Source organism: Pleurodeles waltl, chromosome 11 (assembly GCF_031143425.1).
Source record: "Pleurodeles waltl isolate 20211129_DDA chromosome 11, aPleWal1.hap1.20221129, whole genome shotgun sequence".
NCBI lineage: Eukaryota > Metazoa > Chordata > Amphibia > Caudata > Salamandridae > Pleurodeles > Pleurodeles waltl.
The window spans coordinates 690,789,004-690,805,353 of NC_090450.1; the positions used below are offsets into that span (position 1 = coordinate 690,789,004).

The 16,350-nt window shown below is 46.0% G+C and overlaps 1 protein-coding gene across 1 annotated transcript in view; it reads right to left on the minus strand.

Annotated features, from left to right (window-relative positions):
• Positions 1-16,350, minus strand: part of LOC138265976 (actin, gamma-enteric smooth muscle-like) — a 44,340-nt gene that overhangs the window by 18,382 nt on the left and 9,608 nt on the right. The window contains exons 3-7 of the mRNA XM_069214212.1: positions 14,396-14,524; positions 12,715-12,825; positions 8,158-8,242; positions 7,817-7,978; positions 733-924 (exon numbers count right to left, since the gene is read on the minus strand). Of these exons, the coding sequence (XP_069070313.1) occupies positions 733-924; positions 7,817-7,978; positions 8,158-8,242; positions 12,715-12,825; positions 14,396-14,524 (679 nt within the window). The remainder of the gene's footprint in view (positions 1-732; positions 925-7,816; positions 7,979-8,157; positions 8,243-12,714; positions 12,826-14,395; positions 14,525-16,350) is intronic.

The following is a 16,350-nucleotide window of genomic DNA, read 5'->3' on the forward strand; positions in this document are numbered from 1 at the left end:
AACACAAAGCAGCCCAGGCAATTATGTTGGACTAGTCACCGGGGAAGGGAGGTGGGGAAGAGGCTGCAAGTGTGGAGCACTGCTGCTTTCGTTACTGGAGGCCGATATTGCAGCACTGCTGCAAAGCAGGCCCCCAGTAACAAATCTGGCCCCACTGCTGCAAAACCGGCCCCCAACCCTTCCAGCCTCCCGGGGAAACGTCCAATGACTACTGCTATGGCCAGTCTGGCCCTGAAGGTAAGGTAAGAAATATGGGCCAGATTTAAGAAAAGTGGTGCTGCATCCAGTGCAGTGCCACTTTTCTTGCGAACCTTAGCGTCCCCCTAGTGCCACCGTGTGTGCGCCGTATTTACGATACGAGGCACCATGGCGGTAGTTAAGGAACTAGCGTCAGAATTTCGGATGCTAGTTCGGGGCTTTGCAGGATTAGCGTAAAAAATGTTGACGCTAATCCTGCAAAGCCCATTGAGGCCCATTGTAAACAATGGTGTGTCTCTTTTTAATGCCTGCTTCAGTGCTGAAAAAAATGACGCAAAAAAAATCTCTTTGATTTCATTGCGCCATTTTTCGCAAGGGGCTCTTAAATCTGCCCCTATATTTACTATTCCTAGCTGCACATCTACTTACCTAGACTTACCTTGCGATGTTGGTGTTGGGTAAATGCAGTGGACGTGATAGTTTTTGTCATGCAGTACAACATAAGCAGTTCAGTGGGGTATACCTAACACTCACCAATAAAGGAAGGCTGGAAGACAGTCTCAGGGCAGCGGAAGCGCTCATTCCCGATTGTGATCACCTGACCATCAGGAAGCTCATAGCTCTTCTCCAGTGTCGATGATGCGGCTGCTGTTGTCATTTCATTCTCAAAGTCCAGGGCCACATAGCATAACTTCTCCTTGATGTCACGCACAATTTCTCTCTCAGCTACCAGGAAGAGAGGAGATTCACCGGTCAGGAAGAAAAGGATGCATGGTGGACTTACTCTGTAAGTGTGAGGTTGTGATGAGCAGAGGCAGCTAGGGTCATTTACTGACATTTATGGTAGTTGCAGCTGTAGTAAGTACACAGGCTCGGTAGCTCAGATGCACGGATTATTGCCCCAACTAGATGTTACTTGCTCTCCCGAGGCAGTTTATGTTAGATCGCAAATCACAGTCACGGAAATGAGGGCTAGAGTCTGTATGGCCACCAGTGGCGGCTAGTGACATTTGAATGTGGTGGGGCGTCAAAGTTAGGAATTACTTTTAAGTAGCGAGCGAGCACTGCATTTTCTTTTACTTTCACCTTGACATTATTTTAAAGACCATGTACCCCCATACTGGGGGCCCCGTCATACGCACTTGCACAGAATCACAATTACAACTACATGTGACCACTCCCCTGTATACTGTGCAAAGAGGCCAAGGATTGGATGGCTATGTATTCTGAACACGTTTTTGATGGACTGACAGGCACAGTGATAAACTCACACTCCCTTCAGCTCCACACAGGAGCACTGTGCCAAAGTATGCCACATGCGACGCATCGCCATGAGACTACCTCAGTGTTGTGTGCCACTCACCTGCGGCCTTTGCTCCCTGGATGGTGTCTGTCTTAGAAGGGATCTCTTGTCCTAGTAGCCCCGAACTGACTGACAGCAAGTACTCATGATTTTCTGTGTTCCAGGTCTGGCTGAGAGCAGTAAGTTCCAAAGGTAGGGAAGGTGAAAGGCTTTCCAAACGCACCCCCAAAGGGAGATAGTGAGGGTACTGAGAGCAACCTTAATGTTGCCTCTTGACACACCACAGAACTTCTCAGTGCATAACCTGCATTAGCCTACTGATGTGTGGTCCAGCGTTATGCCACGCATACAATGTATGTCTTGTTCTATCTGCATACTGCTCAGGGAACAATGACTCATGTATCTTTTCCACCCACACACCTAGCACTGTGCTCGCAGAGTGACTGGACTTTCTTAGCCGCAGAGTATTTACTTTTTCACACCTTGTAACATGAATTTATTCTATGGTCGCACAGTTCTCTAAAAGAAGGAAACAAAGGTACTCATATCTGAAGTAATTATCCAAGGATCACACAATGTGTACATAAAAGACGCCAAATTAGAGTCACAAACCTGTAGCCTGCAAACACAGAGTTAAGAATGGCTCCCATGATCCATTGATCCCGGCTCACTAGTCTCCACAGGTGAAACCATCAATTATTTTAACAACCATACAGAAGGCGCAGCACAGCTCTGCCACGCTCCCTTTTAAATATGTATTACGCACTCTACCCCTGCAGCCTTCTTTATTCATGAGGGAGTTCTTAAGCCATAAAACAGATCTCAGCCAGGTCTGTGTAGCAAAGCAGTGCTTATGGGTGGAGTATGCGCATTTACAGAGTTCCAATAGGAATCAGCAGCATATCTTAATATCTCCATGCCAGCAAGCTAACAGTTAAAAGTAAATCAATGGCACATTTTGGGCCTGATTCTAACTTTGGAGGACGGTGTTAAACCGTCCCAAAAGTGGCGGATATACCACCTACCGTATTACGAGTTCCATAGGATATAATGGACTCGTAATACGGTGGGTGGTATATCCGCCACTTTTGGGACGGTTTAACACCGTCCTCCAAAGTTAGAATCAGGCCCTTTGTGTCTTTCTTCGATACCAAGAAAACAACACGTAGCGAATCCAAAGAAACACAGCAGATCTCGGGGCTCACGGTTAACAGGTTCAGCTTTATAGCTCTGTATTAGCCAAATTTGATAGCGACACACTTTACTTGAGTTAGGTAATCCATTGTTTTTTTTGCACTGCTGCAGGTACCTACTGTCACCCAAACGAACACCACAGAATAACTCACGAAGTGCACTGAAAACACAGCTTACCCATGCAGCACGCCAAGCCCACTGCCCACAGGACCCGCGCCGGGCTCATGTTCATGGGAGAAGGTCGCAGTCAGGACGCGCTACAAACACCAGCCTCGCTAAAAATGTTTTCCTTTCTCGGAGTTGCCGGGTCTGGCAAAATCACCTGACTAATCGAGAGCAAAACTTGTTGCTTTTGGGAGAGAAAAAAAACGTCTGCCCTCTTGCCTTCTGCGCTCACCCTTAACAACTCGAAAACGGGCTGACAGTTACAACACAAAGCACACAGGGACAGAAAATGTTGAGGGAGAGAGGCCATGGCTGTGCACTTGAAATATGAGGAAGTCAAGCGCCACCGACCGCGGGGTGGAAACTTATTACTCACAGACTGGAGCTGGGAACTGCTGCATCCTCTCTTTCTTCACTTCTTTAGAAGAAGGGATTCTACCGTCCTACTGACTCCCAACAGCAGCGCGGGAAGCAGACACCTCGTGTTTGCGCAGTTAGTAACACAAACTGCGCAGACTCGATTTTGAGCGTGCTGCCTGCAGCCTCTGCCCCGCCCACCATTTCCCAACTTGTCACAGGGCTGGACTCACCCTCCGTGACGAATTGGGAAAGGGTGGGGTGACCATCCTCCACTATCCTGACTGACGTGAAGCCCCTAGCGCTACAGGGCTTCAGTCTGAAGCGCCCGGGGCAAACTTTATCCACACGTCATTAGGGGGTGGAGACTGGTCCTCGGAGCTATGTCTTTGCCGAGCTGATGACCTCACAGGCCTCAGGCTGTGAGATTATCCGCCCGGCAAACATAGACTCAGTCAGGGGAGGGACTGGCCTGATCCTGCCAGTCTCTTGTCACGTGACACAGTAGCCCGAGCCAGGCCCCAGCCCCAAGAAGAGTTGTGTGCATTTTTGTTTTAGGGATTAAGGGGAGTTTATTTTCACTTTTTTTTTTGTTACGAATTTAGGAGGGCGGAGCCCCGACACCCTTATGCAGAAACCGCCACTGATGGCCACACTGGCATATTAAAGTCATACCATTGAAACAGGACCACAGCAACGCTCATCAGACGTAACACTGCACAGACTGGTACACGTCACAACATATCTCCTTTCTTTCGCAACAAAAACAAGGTGACAATGGCCAAGACCCAACAGTTTTCTTGTAAACAAATCACTACAAACGTTTCCCAAAAATGTTACGAATGCTGTGAAAGATCAGGCAAGGCTATTTTTAATTTCTATGAAGTATGTGTGACAAGTCGCACCAAATGGCCCTCACCCTCAATTACGAGCAAGGTGAGACATAGAGGGCACGGTTACTTTGTGAATCATGCACAAAGCGGAGACAAATTCACAAAACTATTTTTCCCAGAATCCCAGTGAATGTGCAACATAAGGGGTAATGTAAAGAGGAGAGACTATTCTGTTACAACAAGGGTCTCAGTAATAGGGCAGTGTGGGAAGGGTGTGGAGGAGCCGAGTCAACTTCTTGAAGAAGTGATTCAGAAAACGATTTTCATGTGAGATTCAACGCGGTGAGGAAGCAACGCAAGCCTAGCTATAGAATATTGACATATCACACAGGAGTGACAAAGAGATCTGCCTCTGACACAGTAGGGTAAGAAATACTGGACGAGCATGCAGAAACACCAGTGCAAAAGGATACCTAAAATGTAGATAAAATATAATGGTGATTGAGTTCCTGGAAAGATCTTGCTCTCTGCTGAGTAGCGTTAATTACTGGAAGTGGGCTGAACCAACAGACAATGCAGTAGTGGAATCTGGGGTGAATTAACATTGTGCAGACTAACATCCTAGAGGCCAGAGAGGCATTCAATCAATCAATCTATCAATCAGGATTTTTAAAGCTCAGGTAATCACCCGATAGTGTACCCAGCTGCTTGCAGGTCCCGGATGCTTATGTGAACAGCCAGGTCTTGAGGGCCATTCAGAATTCTGAAAGTGAGGTGATGGCCCTGAGATGCGTGGAGAGGCAGTTCCTGGTTTTTGCTGCGATGTGAGAGAAGGAGCATCCTCCACTTTTGCTTTGGTAGATGCGGGGAATATGTGCAAATAAAAGGGAGGCAGAGCGTAGTCTCCTCAATGGTTGTTGGAAGTTCAGGCATTGGTTAATATACGAAGGTTCTTGGTTGTGTAGAGCCTTGTGTGTATGGGTCAGCAGCTTGAATTGGATTCTCCTGTATGGGGAGCCAGTGGAGTTGCCTGAGGTGGGGTGTGATGTGGGTTTGTCGTGGAAGGCCTAGGATGAGTCTGACTGTGGTGTTCTGTATTGTCTGAAGTCTCTGTAGGAGGTGTGTGGTGATTCCTACATAGAGGGCATTGACATAGTTCAGTCGGCTGGTGATGAGGACCTGTGTTATGATGGCCTTGTGTGTAAGGGTAGCCACTTGAGGATCTTACGTAGCATGTGCAAAGTGAGGAAGCAGGTGGAGGAGACAGCCTTGATCTGTGATTTCATGGTGAGCCTGTTATCAATGATGATCCCGAGGTTTCTGGCATGTTCGGAAGGAGCGGGTGTGGGTCCAAGGTCTAATGCAACACAAAAGGAGTGCTGACAATGCAAACACTCACCCCCAGTTACAGATCTGGGTTTAATCCATCGTTCTTTTGCTCACTGTGCCACCCCAGGTTGGACCCAGCCATATGCAAATCAGTCTTGACCCTGTTCCTCATGGGAACAGTCCAGCCCGAACTGCCAGGCCAGTTCCTCCCTGGACCGGAAACAAGCATCCTGGGTCCGGTTTCAGGGTATCACCCTTCCGAGTACAATTCATACATATATAACTGTATGGTGGATTTTTATTGTATTTGGTCTCGTCTTATATAGATAAATATTGGATATTTTTCTAAAACTGGTGTGGTGTCCTTTTGTAGTGTTTTCATTTATTACTGTGTGCTGTGTGTAAATGCTTTCAACACTGCTTCTGAGATCAGCCTGACTGCTTGTGCCAAGCTACCAAGGTGGTGAGCAGGGGTTATCTGAGCGGGTATCTCCCTTATCCTGCCTAGGGTGAGGGGCCCTACTTGGACAGGGTTCAGATTGACTGCCAACTAGAGACCCCATTTCTAACAGTGATCCAGGCATTGAAGTTTTTCACTCCCTGTTTAAGGTTGGTGGCAATAGTGGGATTGGAGGCATCCGCCCAGCTGGTCTCTGAGATTTTGTTCCAACTCCAGTGGGGGCACTGATCAACTTGGGGGTGGAAATGTGGGGGCTGGAGATGGTGAAGTGGATGATGGAGTGATCAGTCCATGTGAGTTCTGTGACAAGGCTGTATTTGACGTGCTTGATGAGGTGAAAATGGGGTCCAGCGTGTGTCCTGTGGTGTGTGTAGGGTCATAGATGATCTAGGTCAATCTGAGGCTGCTCATACTGTCAAGTAGGTGTACCTTGTTTCTGTTGTTGGGGTCGTTGATGTGGAAATTTAGATCACCAAGGAAGATGTAGTCCTTGGAGTCTAAAGCTAGGGGCACAACGAAGTCTGCAATGGTGTTGCAGAAGCTGGCAACATCACAAATCAAAATAAAATGATGGACGGAGTGTTGAAACTTTTCAAACACTCACCCCCATTCATAGATCCGGGTTTAATCCATGGTTATTTTGCTTGCCACGTCACCCAAGCTTGGATCCAGCCATATGTAAACCAGTCTTGACCCTGTTCCCCGTGGGAACAGTCCAGCCTGAACTGCCAGGCCAGGTCCTCCCTGGACAGAAACAAGCATCCTAGGACCAGTTTCAGGGTATCACCCTCCATCAGCCAGGCTAGCTTGAATCCAGTGGCGCAACGAGCAAGGGACTCACGTCTGGGCATACCATAGCCACTTGGGGTGCACAAGGCAACATCGCAAAACAAAATAAAATGATGGACGGAGTGTTGAAACTTTTCAAGCACTCGCCCCCAGTCACAGATCTGGGTTTAATCCAATGTTATTTATATATATGCAGAAGCTGGAGCACAGTCCTGGATGTTGATATGCAAGGGTGTCTCTGATGGTTGTTTTGTCGTCCGTGTGGAGCTTGAAGTTGAGACGTTTCACAGGGGTGGTGGTGGTGTTGTCGGCAGTGGCAGTGCTTTGTATGATCTCTTTGTGGAAGATGGCTATTCCTCCTCCCGGCTTGGTGGTGCGGTCGTAGTGAGTGATTTTATATCCGTTGGGGAATGCTGTGGCACTGTCGGGAGCAGATGTGGTGTTGAGCCAGGTCTCAGTGAGGGAGACAATGTTGGGTGCAATGGTGGTGATGAGGTCCCATAATTTGGTGGAATGCTTGCATAGTGAGCGTGTGTTGAGAAGGGCGCATGCGAGTTGCTGTTTTTGTTCTGGTGGTGTCTGTGGTGTGTTCAGGGTGGGGCTGGTCGGTGGGCTGGTGTGTGTGCTGTGGCAGGTGAAGTGGCAGTGGGTGCAGGTGAAAGGTCCTAATGTGGAGCGTGGATCATCGTGGTGGCAGTGTTTGTTACGGTGTCCGGGGTCAAGGGTGTAGAGATTGGTGATGGTGTCTCTTTGGGGGAGGGAGGGCCAGGGCTCATGGCGCTGGGTGCGGTGCAGGCTTGGACATGTGCAGACAGGCTTGCTTTTGGTGTGCCTTTGATGTGCCAGTGGCGCACACGCTGTGTGGTCACGCTGCAGTCTGCATTAAGTAGGTCCTGGGGTGGGCAGAGCTTCTGTTGGCAGGAAGAACGGTGATTGGGTGAGACATTCCACTTTGATAATGGCGTCTGGTGGCCTGTCAGAGTGTAGCATCAGTAGAAGTTCGGCCACTGGAGAGCACTAATACGTGGGTGGTCAATAAGGATTGTGCCTGAATGAAGCCAATCCATAGTCCTTAAGTTTGTGCTAGTAAAAGTTGGCAGTAGAAAAGCAATAAAGCAAGCGATACTACTGGTCCTATGTGTGAGGGTTGTGATCTGAGTGGTTACCCATTAACATCTGATTTCCTACCTGTAGTGACAAAGGAGTAGCCCCTCTCCGTGAGGATCTTCATCAGGTAGTCTGTAAGGTCACGGCCTGCAAGATCAAGGCGCATAATGGCATGTGGGAGGGCATATCCTTCATAGATGGGCACATTGTGTGTCACTCCATCACCAGAGTCCAGCACAATACCTGGGTTAAAGAGAATGGCATGAGTAAACTTGTGCACAATGGGTACTGTTCAGATATGCCTGGTACATGTCAATGGGAACCCACTACAGTCTGTTATCTTTTTCTTAATCTTCTAGTGAGCCACTGGTTAAAACACTAATAATTTTCTTTATAAATATAGTAACTATGTCCTGACTCACCTGTAGTACGGCCGGAAGCGTAGAGGGACAGCACAGCTTGGATTGCAACATACATGGCAGGAACGTTGAAGGTTTCAAACATTATCTACAAATTAAATTGAGAGACTCAATCAGCAAATTTGATTACCATGATCTTGTCTTATCACTGTATCTTTTGGAGGGGTGTGTTGTCGTCTATAAAGGATTGGAGCGTTTTTAATGTATTCTTTCTAGTTGCAGAATTTGTGCATTCATTTTCCCGAAAATACACTTAAACTTGAAATAAGCCAATGTTTTAGTTGCTGAAAATAAATGACACAACATACAGAAAAGCAATTAAAAAAATGTTTGCTATTTGATAATGTTCTGTTCCGAGTCATGGTTTTGATACTAAAAATGCTTTTATCAAACCATTTTTAGGGTCGAGCCTGCAAGTGCATGTGCTAACGCATGCTTCTCGCTTTCAAGACACTGTTGTTTACAAGAAAGGCTTGTAGCCCTGCCATTGCAAACTATTTGTGGGCTGAAGCATCTGTCTTCTTTGCAGCTGCCGTAATTGGCCAGCGTCTGCCAAACATCATCCCCAATCTGTTCTGCAGAGCATGCACGCATTGCGCCACTAATGTATGCAAAGGAGGGGGTTCCCCCATAAGTGGGACCACAAAAATGGCAGAGTGGAATCTCAGAGATTGCACTGCGTCATTTTTTACGACTACTTTTAACGCCTGCTCAAAGCAGGTTTTAAAAGGAGGTGCGCACACAGTTGGTTACAATGGGCCCCTATGTACTGTTCAGGATTAGCGCCAAACCCTTAACAGTACATCAATAGCGTCAAAAATGTTGAAGCTATTGCCCTCTACCCTGTGCCAGGATGCACTGTATTTTAATTATGGCGCACACATGGTGGTGGTAGGGGGGGCTCTAAGGGGTGCAAGAAAAGTGGCACTGCACTGGGTGCAGCATCCCTTTTCTTAAATAAGCCCCTACTTCTTTTATGTTCAGCTGTCCATGTGTTCAGCATACCATGTATTTAAGAGCAGTCTCCCTCCTCTACATCTCTCCTCATGTGTTGCTTTTTGTTGCCACAACCCCCATTGTGCTCGTCCGTGTATCCTTTCCATTGTCTCTCGCGCAGTATTGTGACCCCTGTGCTGGAGGGGAACTTTATAAGCGTGCGGATTCCTTATTTCCTCTGGCCTTTCAAGGTTACGTAGAGGATGGATTTGTGTGCATTTATGCACACCTCTGGTTGGAAGGAAACTGCGGTAACACACTGGGTTTGGAAGTGCATGTTTTGTGCAGGTCTTCACTCCTGACAGCCTTGAACCTCCTATTTATGGGATTCTGGATTTCCTAAATTTACTTTTTGTCTGCTTGCAGTCTCCTTTTACTATAGCAGTAGCAGCATCTTTGCTATTGCAACAGATTGATTTATTGCAGGTTTAGTGCCTTAGGCAGCCTTCTCGTTTCTGGCGGGTCCTGTTTGCTATCGATTGTTGAAGTATGCCTGCTCAGGGAGGAGGATATATTGGAGAACTGTAGTTCTGCTTCTGCATATTTTGCCAACAGATAAATCTGGAAAGGGCAAGAGTTTAGGTAATCTTGTGTAGCACAAAGCTTGAGTGCTGATATATTCTAAAGTTTATTGTGTGGCTTCTTCCCTTCCACCACCACCCTCCCGTTATCCATGTTGTCCACCCCCCACAAGCCGTTAAAAAAAGTGCTATGACGTGTCATGGCGGTTTGTTGGGGGTTATTTTGCCCTTATTGTGGCTTCCCAGCATCACAGAATGAAGGTGAGGAGTCCATGCCATGGTTAGACTGCAGGCAATTAACTCTTTTGTAGCCACATCACTTGTCCCCTCTGCAATGTGAATATGCAGGAGGTTTACTGAAGTCAGATCCATTCATCTTTAGCCTATAACACTGGTTCCCAACCTTGTCACTTTTGTGGACCCCCACTTTATCATTATTGGAACCTGGGAACCCCCCACTGAACCATTATTGGAATCCGGGGGCCCCACAAAGAGTCATTACTGGAAGCCGTGGACTCCGGCCTAAACATTGTTGACGATTTGGAACACAAAACAATATACAAAAATACAAAAACAACATTCATGAAACACATACACAAATGATAACACATTTTATTTAATTTGCAAACAAATATAAATATAAAAAGTACAAATTGTAAAGCTTTTTTAAATGTAGTTGAAGCCACACATCATCCATACTATATTTTGTTTGATGCACCTGCACTGCTCCCACAAATCAATTTGATTATACAAATTTAATTTTTAGCCTCCAATGTCAAATTCCTTGAGATTTACAGTACATTTTAAAATTTTCAGTTGTACATTTAGCTACTTTATTTATATACACTTTATGAATGTGTTAATAGTATATAATTTTCTAAGCAGTAGCGGACCGCCTGAGGAGGCTTTGCGGACCCCAAGGGGTCCCCGGACCACAGGTTGGGAACCACTGGCCTAAAACATGTACTGTCCCAATGGAGCTATGGTAAACTATGGGTAGGGCATCTTTTAATTTGATTACATAATACCACTGTATCTGCCAAAAGCACTCAATTTAGAGTTGAATGTGCAGGGCGTAATTGCTTGTTTGCTGGAAAAGATATTGTAGTCAGTGGATATGATTTAATCACAAACTGTAATGCAATTTCACAACTCTACCGAGGCCGACCACTGTTGCAGCTTGATTTTTACCGCTTCTGTGCCCACGTTATGAGTGGCAGAATTTCACTTTTGGTGAAATTTCGTCATATCTGCAGTTACAATTTTCTCCGGGCCTGGAATCATAAGGTCTGCCATCTCTGACATAATAATTCTAGGCCCGGGATACCAGACCCAGGGACGGCTCCTCTGTTAAGGTGGAGGAGCATCACCCCACTAACTAAATTGCCCCCATTGAATTAAATGGTAATAAAGTTCAATTACTACCATTTTATTTTTCAGTAACCCCATCCTGAGCTGAGCATTAGCCGCTGCTGACTGGCAGCACCAGAGAGCAGTGATGGGCAGGGCACTTCAAGTTTAAAGTGCACTTGTCTCTTTGGCTGACAGTCTTGCAACAGCCAGCCAGACATGCACATTTTAAACCTCTCTAACCCAGCTGTTTTAGACAGCTGGGTTAGAGAAAGCGCAGACCTCCAGTGCTCTTAGGAGAGCTGAGAAAGCCCGTGGTACCCAATCCTGGTGCTGCTTTATTTCTGGTTAACAGTATGAGGGCAGCGCTAGGATTGGTTAAGGGAGTGGACTAGAGCCTCGAAGAGAGCAGAAGAGGACCAGAGCAGGAGGATGTGTCATTGTGCAGGCTGCAGCAGTAAATTGTTTTTAATTTTATTTCCTAGGCAGCTTGCATCTGGCGCTTGTGAATGCTCCCACCCATTTGCCCGCCCACCATCCGCCACTGACCAGGCCTCTCTTTCATTCTGCAGGGGCTGCGGGCAGTAGCACGGTTTGGCCCCTGCCTGACCTTCTGTAGCAGTGTGGGAGAACAGAGAATGCTCCCCCAGGGCAGACTGTAGCCTGTCCTGAGCCTCTGCTCTGAGCAAGTGAAAAGCGTCAATAGTTTTTTCCTCCCAATCGGAAAAACGTGTTTGGAAAAGGACCCCGTATTACTGGGTCAGTCTAGTTATTCCCATTCCTGGGAGAAAATTTGTAATAGCTGAAAATTGTTGTGGAAATAAGGCCGGAATAAGAGAGTCCGGTCCTCCAGTATCCCTGCACCAATCCCAGATTACTAGTAACGAGGGCCTATGCATAGTATACGAGGTAAATTGCTATAATACGCACATTTTTGTTTAAACCTTTTCACCTTAAAAACTAGCAGTACAGGGTTTAGCTGAATGCTTGTTGCAAAAAGTACTGCATAATAAACATTGCCTGACAACCATCAGGGAAGGGTAGGCTGCCACAGATACTTGGTAAAACCAATGAGAGAGAGGGAAAGTAAGAGAGAGAAAGAGCGAGAGAGAAAAACAACATCTTATTCATGTTTTGTATCAATATCCTTGTGGAGTTGATATGATATCACCTTACATCCACACAGGTAGACTAGAGAAAACCTATTTATGTACCTGATGTATGTGCATATATTAATGATTTGTGAACCTAACTCAGATCACCAGAATGCTGAACAGAGAACGTAAAGCTCAGAGAGTCAATTGAAGATAGTTTACGGTAGCACTGAATATTCAAATGATGTTGGCCTCCTCCGCGCATTGTGGTAAAACATATTTCCAGTAGACCAGTGAACATCACCCCAGAAGTACTTTGTGTGCTGTCACTTTTGATCGGAATATTAACACCCTGTCCTTCTCAACAACGTTAACCATTCTGGGCAACTCTGAGCCCACTTCAGCATGAGGAACATTGCTGGAAAAGCAGTAGACTAGTACCATTTGATGGACACGCTGATTGTGATCATACCCATCGGGATAACTCTCCGCGCGTCCAGGATTTTCTGAGAAAGCTCCATAGTGGGAGCATGCTGTGTTGTCCAGTGGGGCTGCTGTGTCACACGCTTTCAAAAATACTCCTCTTGCTGTAGACTCACCTGGGTCATTTTCTCCCGGTTTGCCTTTGGGTTCAGGGGAGCCTCTGTGAGAAGTGTGGGGTGCTCCTCGGGGGCCACTCGTAGTTCATTGTAGAAAGAATGGTGCCAGATCTAAACCAAAAAAATAAACAGAATCTTAAGTCCTGGAGTTCAATAATAAACAACAAGCCTCATATTATTATGATCTGACTTGGAGTCCAAGATTTGAGGTAGAATAATTCTGTGCAGCTCAAACATACAGTGATCTGAAAATAAGAAGTGGTGGAAACAATATGCGCTAAAAGGGACAGACCTTGATAGCCTCTTCTGTCCTGAACACCTGGGCCAGTGCAACACTGCCTATCTTCTGCACAGAACAGCTTTCCAATTGACCAGCAGGTGTCATGTGCAGCCTGAGGCTACATCCAATTAGCCATAAAATCAGAGTTAATCTCCCAGCTATCTAAGGTCCTCGTGGAATGGTGAATTTACAATCCAGGTCAAACAGACCTTGGCTTATGACTGGATCCTTGAGTTCATATCTAGGCAATGGCATTCAGCTCATGTGATCCTTCACACTGCTCTTTCAAACTTCAGCGTACCATCCCTTCCTTACATCATGGAACCACAAAGCTAGGTGATGGTGCATGCATTTCATTATCTGTGTGCTGTAGTCATGATGTCTAACCCCAAAGGTGGTCTTCACAACATGGTTCAAGCTGAGGTGTCTAACCCCAAAGATCTAACCCCATTAAGAGTTTTGAAGATTTTCTCAGCTTCACTTAAAATACCGTATTTGATGTTGGTAATAATTTTCATCGTACATGCACACACACACAATATTAACAACGAGCAGGGGGGTATAGAACATTCCTCTATCTGCTCACATCTCATGATGCTCAAACCATGGAATTTAACCCTAGTTTGAGTCTATAGTGTCTTTCTCCTACTGGCTCATATTGTGGTATTGAAACCATATAATAGTCTATACAAGCTACCACATACCTGAGCATAGCACCTGGTACCTAACCCCGGAAAAAATCTATATCCAAAATATCCATCTTATATCTATGCAGCACATGGTTTTAACCGAAGAAAGAGTCTGTATAACAAGTGTTATATTTACACTCCCATTGTCCTATCCTCACACACCTTGTGGTATTGACCTCTCCTTAATAGTGTTGTACACTGCCCAGATGTCTTCGTATCTACTTGCAGCCCATAGAGACTAAACCAACACAGGCCTTCACAGTGCTCCTGCTTGGTGTGTTGTACCACATTAGGCTCAAGCGCATTCTCACAATTCAAGGTACTGAGTTGTGTTGGAGGGTTTTGTAGATATATTCTAAACAGCTCAAAGCTGGTTGCATCGGGCAAGGTAGGGCTTTTTTACATCCACCCGCAGCACATGGATCGGAGCTCAGTAGGGGGTCTTTGCATCCTCCCACAGCTAATGATATCGAAGCTCAGAAAAGGCTCTTACCCACAGCTCATAGATCTGACCTCTTTAGTGGGTCTGTACATCCACCCATAAATCTTGGCATTGTGCTCAGTGGGGGATCTTTCCACCCACCCACTAATCATGGTTCAGGAGCGCAGTGGGAGCTTCCCAGTACTCTTCACATCCACACACATCTCATGACATCAGACCGTGACCACTTTCCACACATGTGTGAAGCGCAGAACAAGAGCACCTCCTTACCTTCTCCATGTCGTCCCAGTTGGTGATGATGCCATGCTCGATGGGGTACTTGAGAGTCAGGATACCCCTCTTGCTCTGGGCTTCGTCTCCCACGTAGCTGTCTTTCTGCCCCATGCCCACCATGACTCCCTGTGAAATGGAACAAGAGGCCCGTTACCACCACTCATCCTTGATGGGAAGATGTACCTACTGCTTCCGGTCTGTAGGGTCCTGCACCCGCAAACTCATTCATAGAGTATGTGAGACATTAAAATAACTTCCTGGAACGTCTTCACTATACAAATACATCTCAATTTTAAAGTGGCTGAAGAATAACTCATAGACCTAGCAAAGGAGTTCTGGCCCAGTGCAGCAGTGATACGACCCAGTGGCCTATGACATTATAGCATTGGCTAAAGACCTAGAAGCAGTGCGGTGGTTGCACAGTTGCCCCCCCCCCCCGTGCAGTGGTTGCACAGTTGCCAGCCCACCCGTGCAGTAGTTACACAGTTGCCTGTCACAGCACATAACTGTAAATGAGGCTCTGGATGGAGTACACAGACACAGCTACAGCAAGCACTTCCATAAGCTGATGTGAGCATAAGTGCTGAAAGTATGGGTGCTAGGAGTGCTGCAGCACCCCCAAAATAACCACGCTGGAGTTCAGTAGGTGAATACCTATTAAAGATGGCTTTAATTTTTGTTTTTTTCTAGAAATAATTGCTGTGATGCACAGACAAAGGTCGAAGTCCCGCAATAGCTTCTCGCAAATAGTTGTTTATTCTTATAACATGAAGATTGGTGTTTACTTTCTCTAACTGCAAAGCGACATGATTTTGTAAAGTGAACTGTATGGCAATCTTGCAGGTAAACAGTATAAATATTTGTTTCTAACTCATAATAAAATGTAAATACCTGTAAATGAACTGTACAAATGTTTCAGACTATATCAGCAATTCGGAAAGAACAAATTAAGCACATTTTTTGTAATTCTGCAGTGTGATGGAAGTTAAGATTCTATTAGGATAAATAAATTTCCTGAAACCGGATTTCCACCCATTATTGTTTATGCACTTTTTATCAGTAAAAATCTGTGTGTCTGAGCACATTTAGTGGCCATTTTAATGGACAATGTGTTGTCTGTAAATGATACTGTGCTACTATGCATTAGTGATATATTTGCTACAGGAGTCTCCAAAAAAGCACCAACAGCAGGATAATACCCCCTTAGCACCGTCCTGCTCAGTACCTTTGCCACACTTGTGCTTTACGTGACTCCTCGATTTCTCCACAATCTCTCTGACGTCAGTGTTGTAACACTGATGTCAGCGCCCCCTTCTGAAAATCGTAGCAGTACCATTGAGTAAGGCCTCGTGCAGACACTGTTGCTCCGCTGCCACCTCGTGGCTTCTGATGAATGTAAAATAAGCAGGATGGTGTTCCAAGCTCACACTCCGTCACCGTGTGCCATGTGTCAATGATTCGCGAACAAAACATTGAACCAGCCGTGGTGTGGTGGGTATAAATAAGAGCACATTTTTACATCGTAACGCCGTTTCTGGTAGTTTGTTTAGAGCAGACCCAAGCTAATGATCTCTGTTCCTGCAGCATGTGGCATGGATCCAATTGCAGAAGTGGAACCAAGTAGTTAGTAAGAATGTGAGGTTGACTATGGTCTGGAAGACTCAACGGACAATGGTGCGGCAGTGACACCTAGTGGTAAGTGAGAATATGGCATTGACTATCCTCTGAAAGACCCATCATCAGCCAGCAGTGCAACAGAGACAATCATTGTCAGGAATATGGAATTTCCTATAAATTGGAAGACCCAACAGACAGTGGTGTAGTAAAGACAAACCGAGGCAGGTGACAATACGTTAATGTCTGAGGACCTGTGTCGAACAGGCAGACACCAGGGCTGCAGCAAGACCCACTGGGGAGTACAAATATTGCAATGGCTGGGCACTTAATATCAC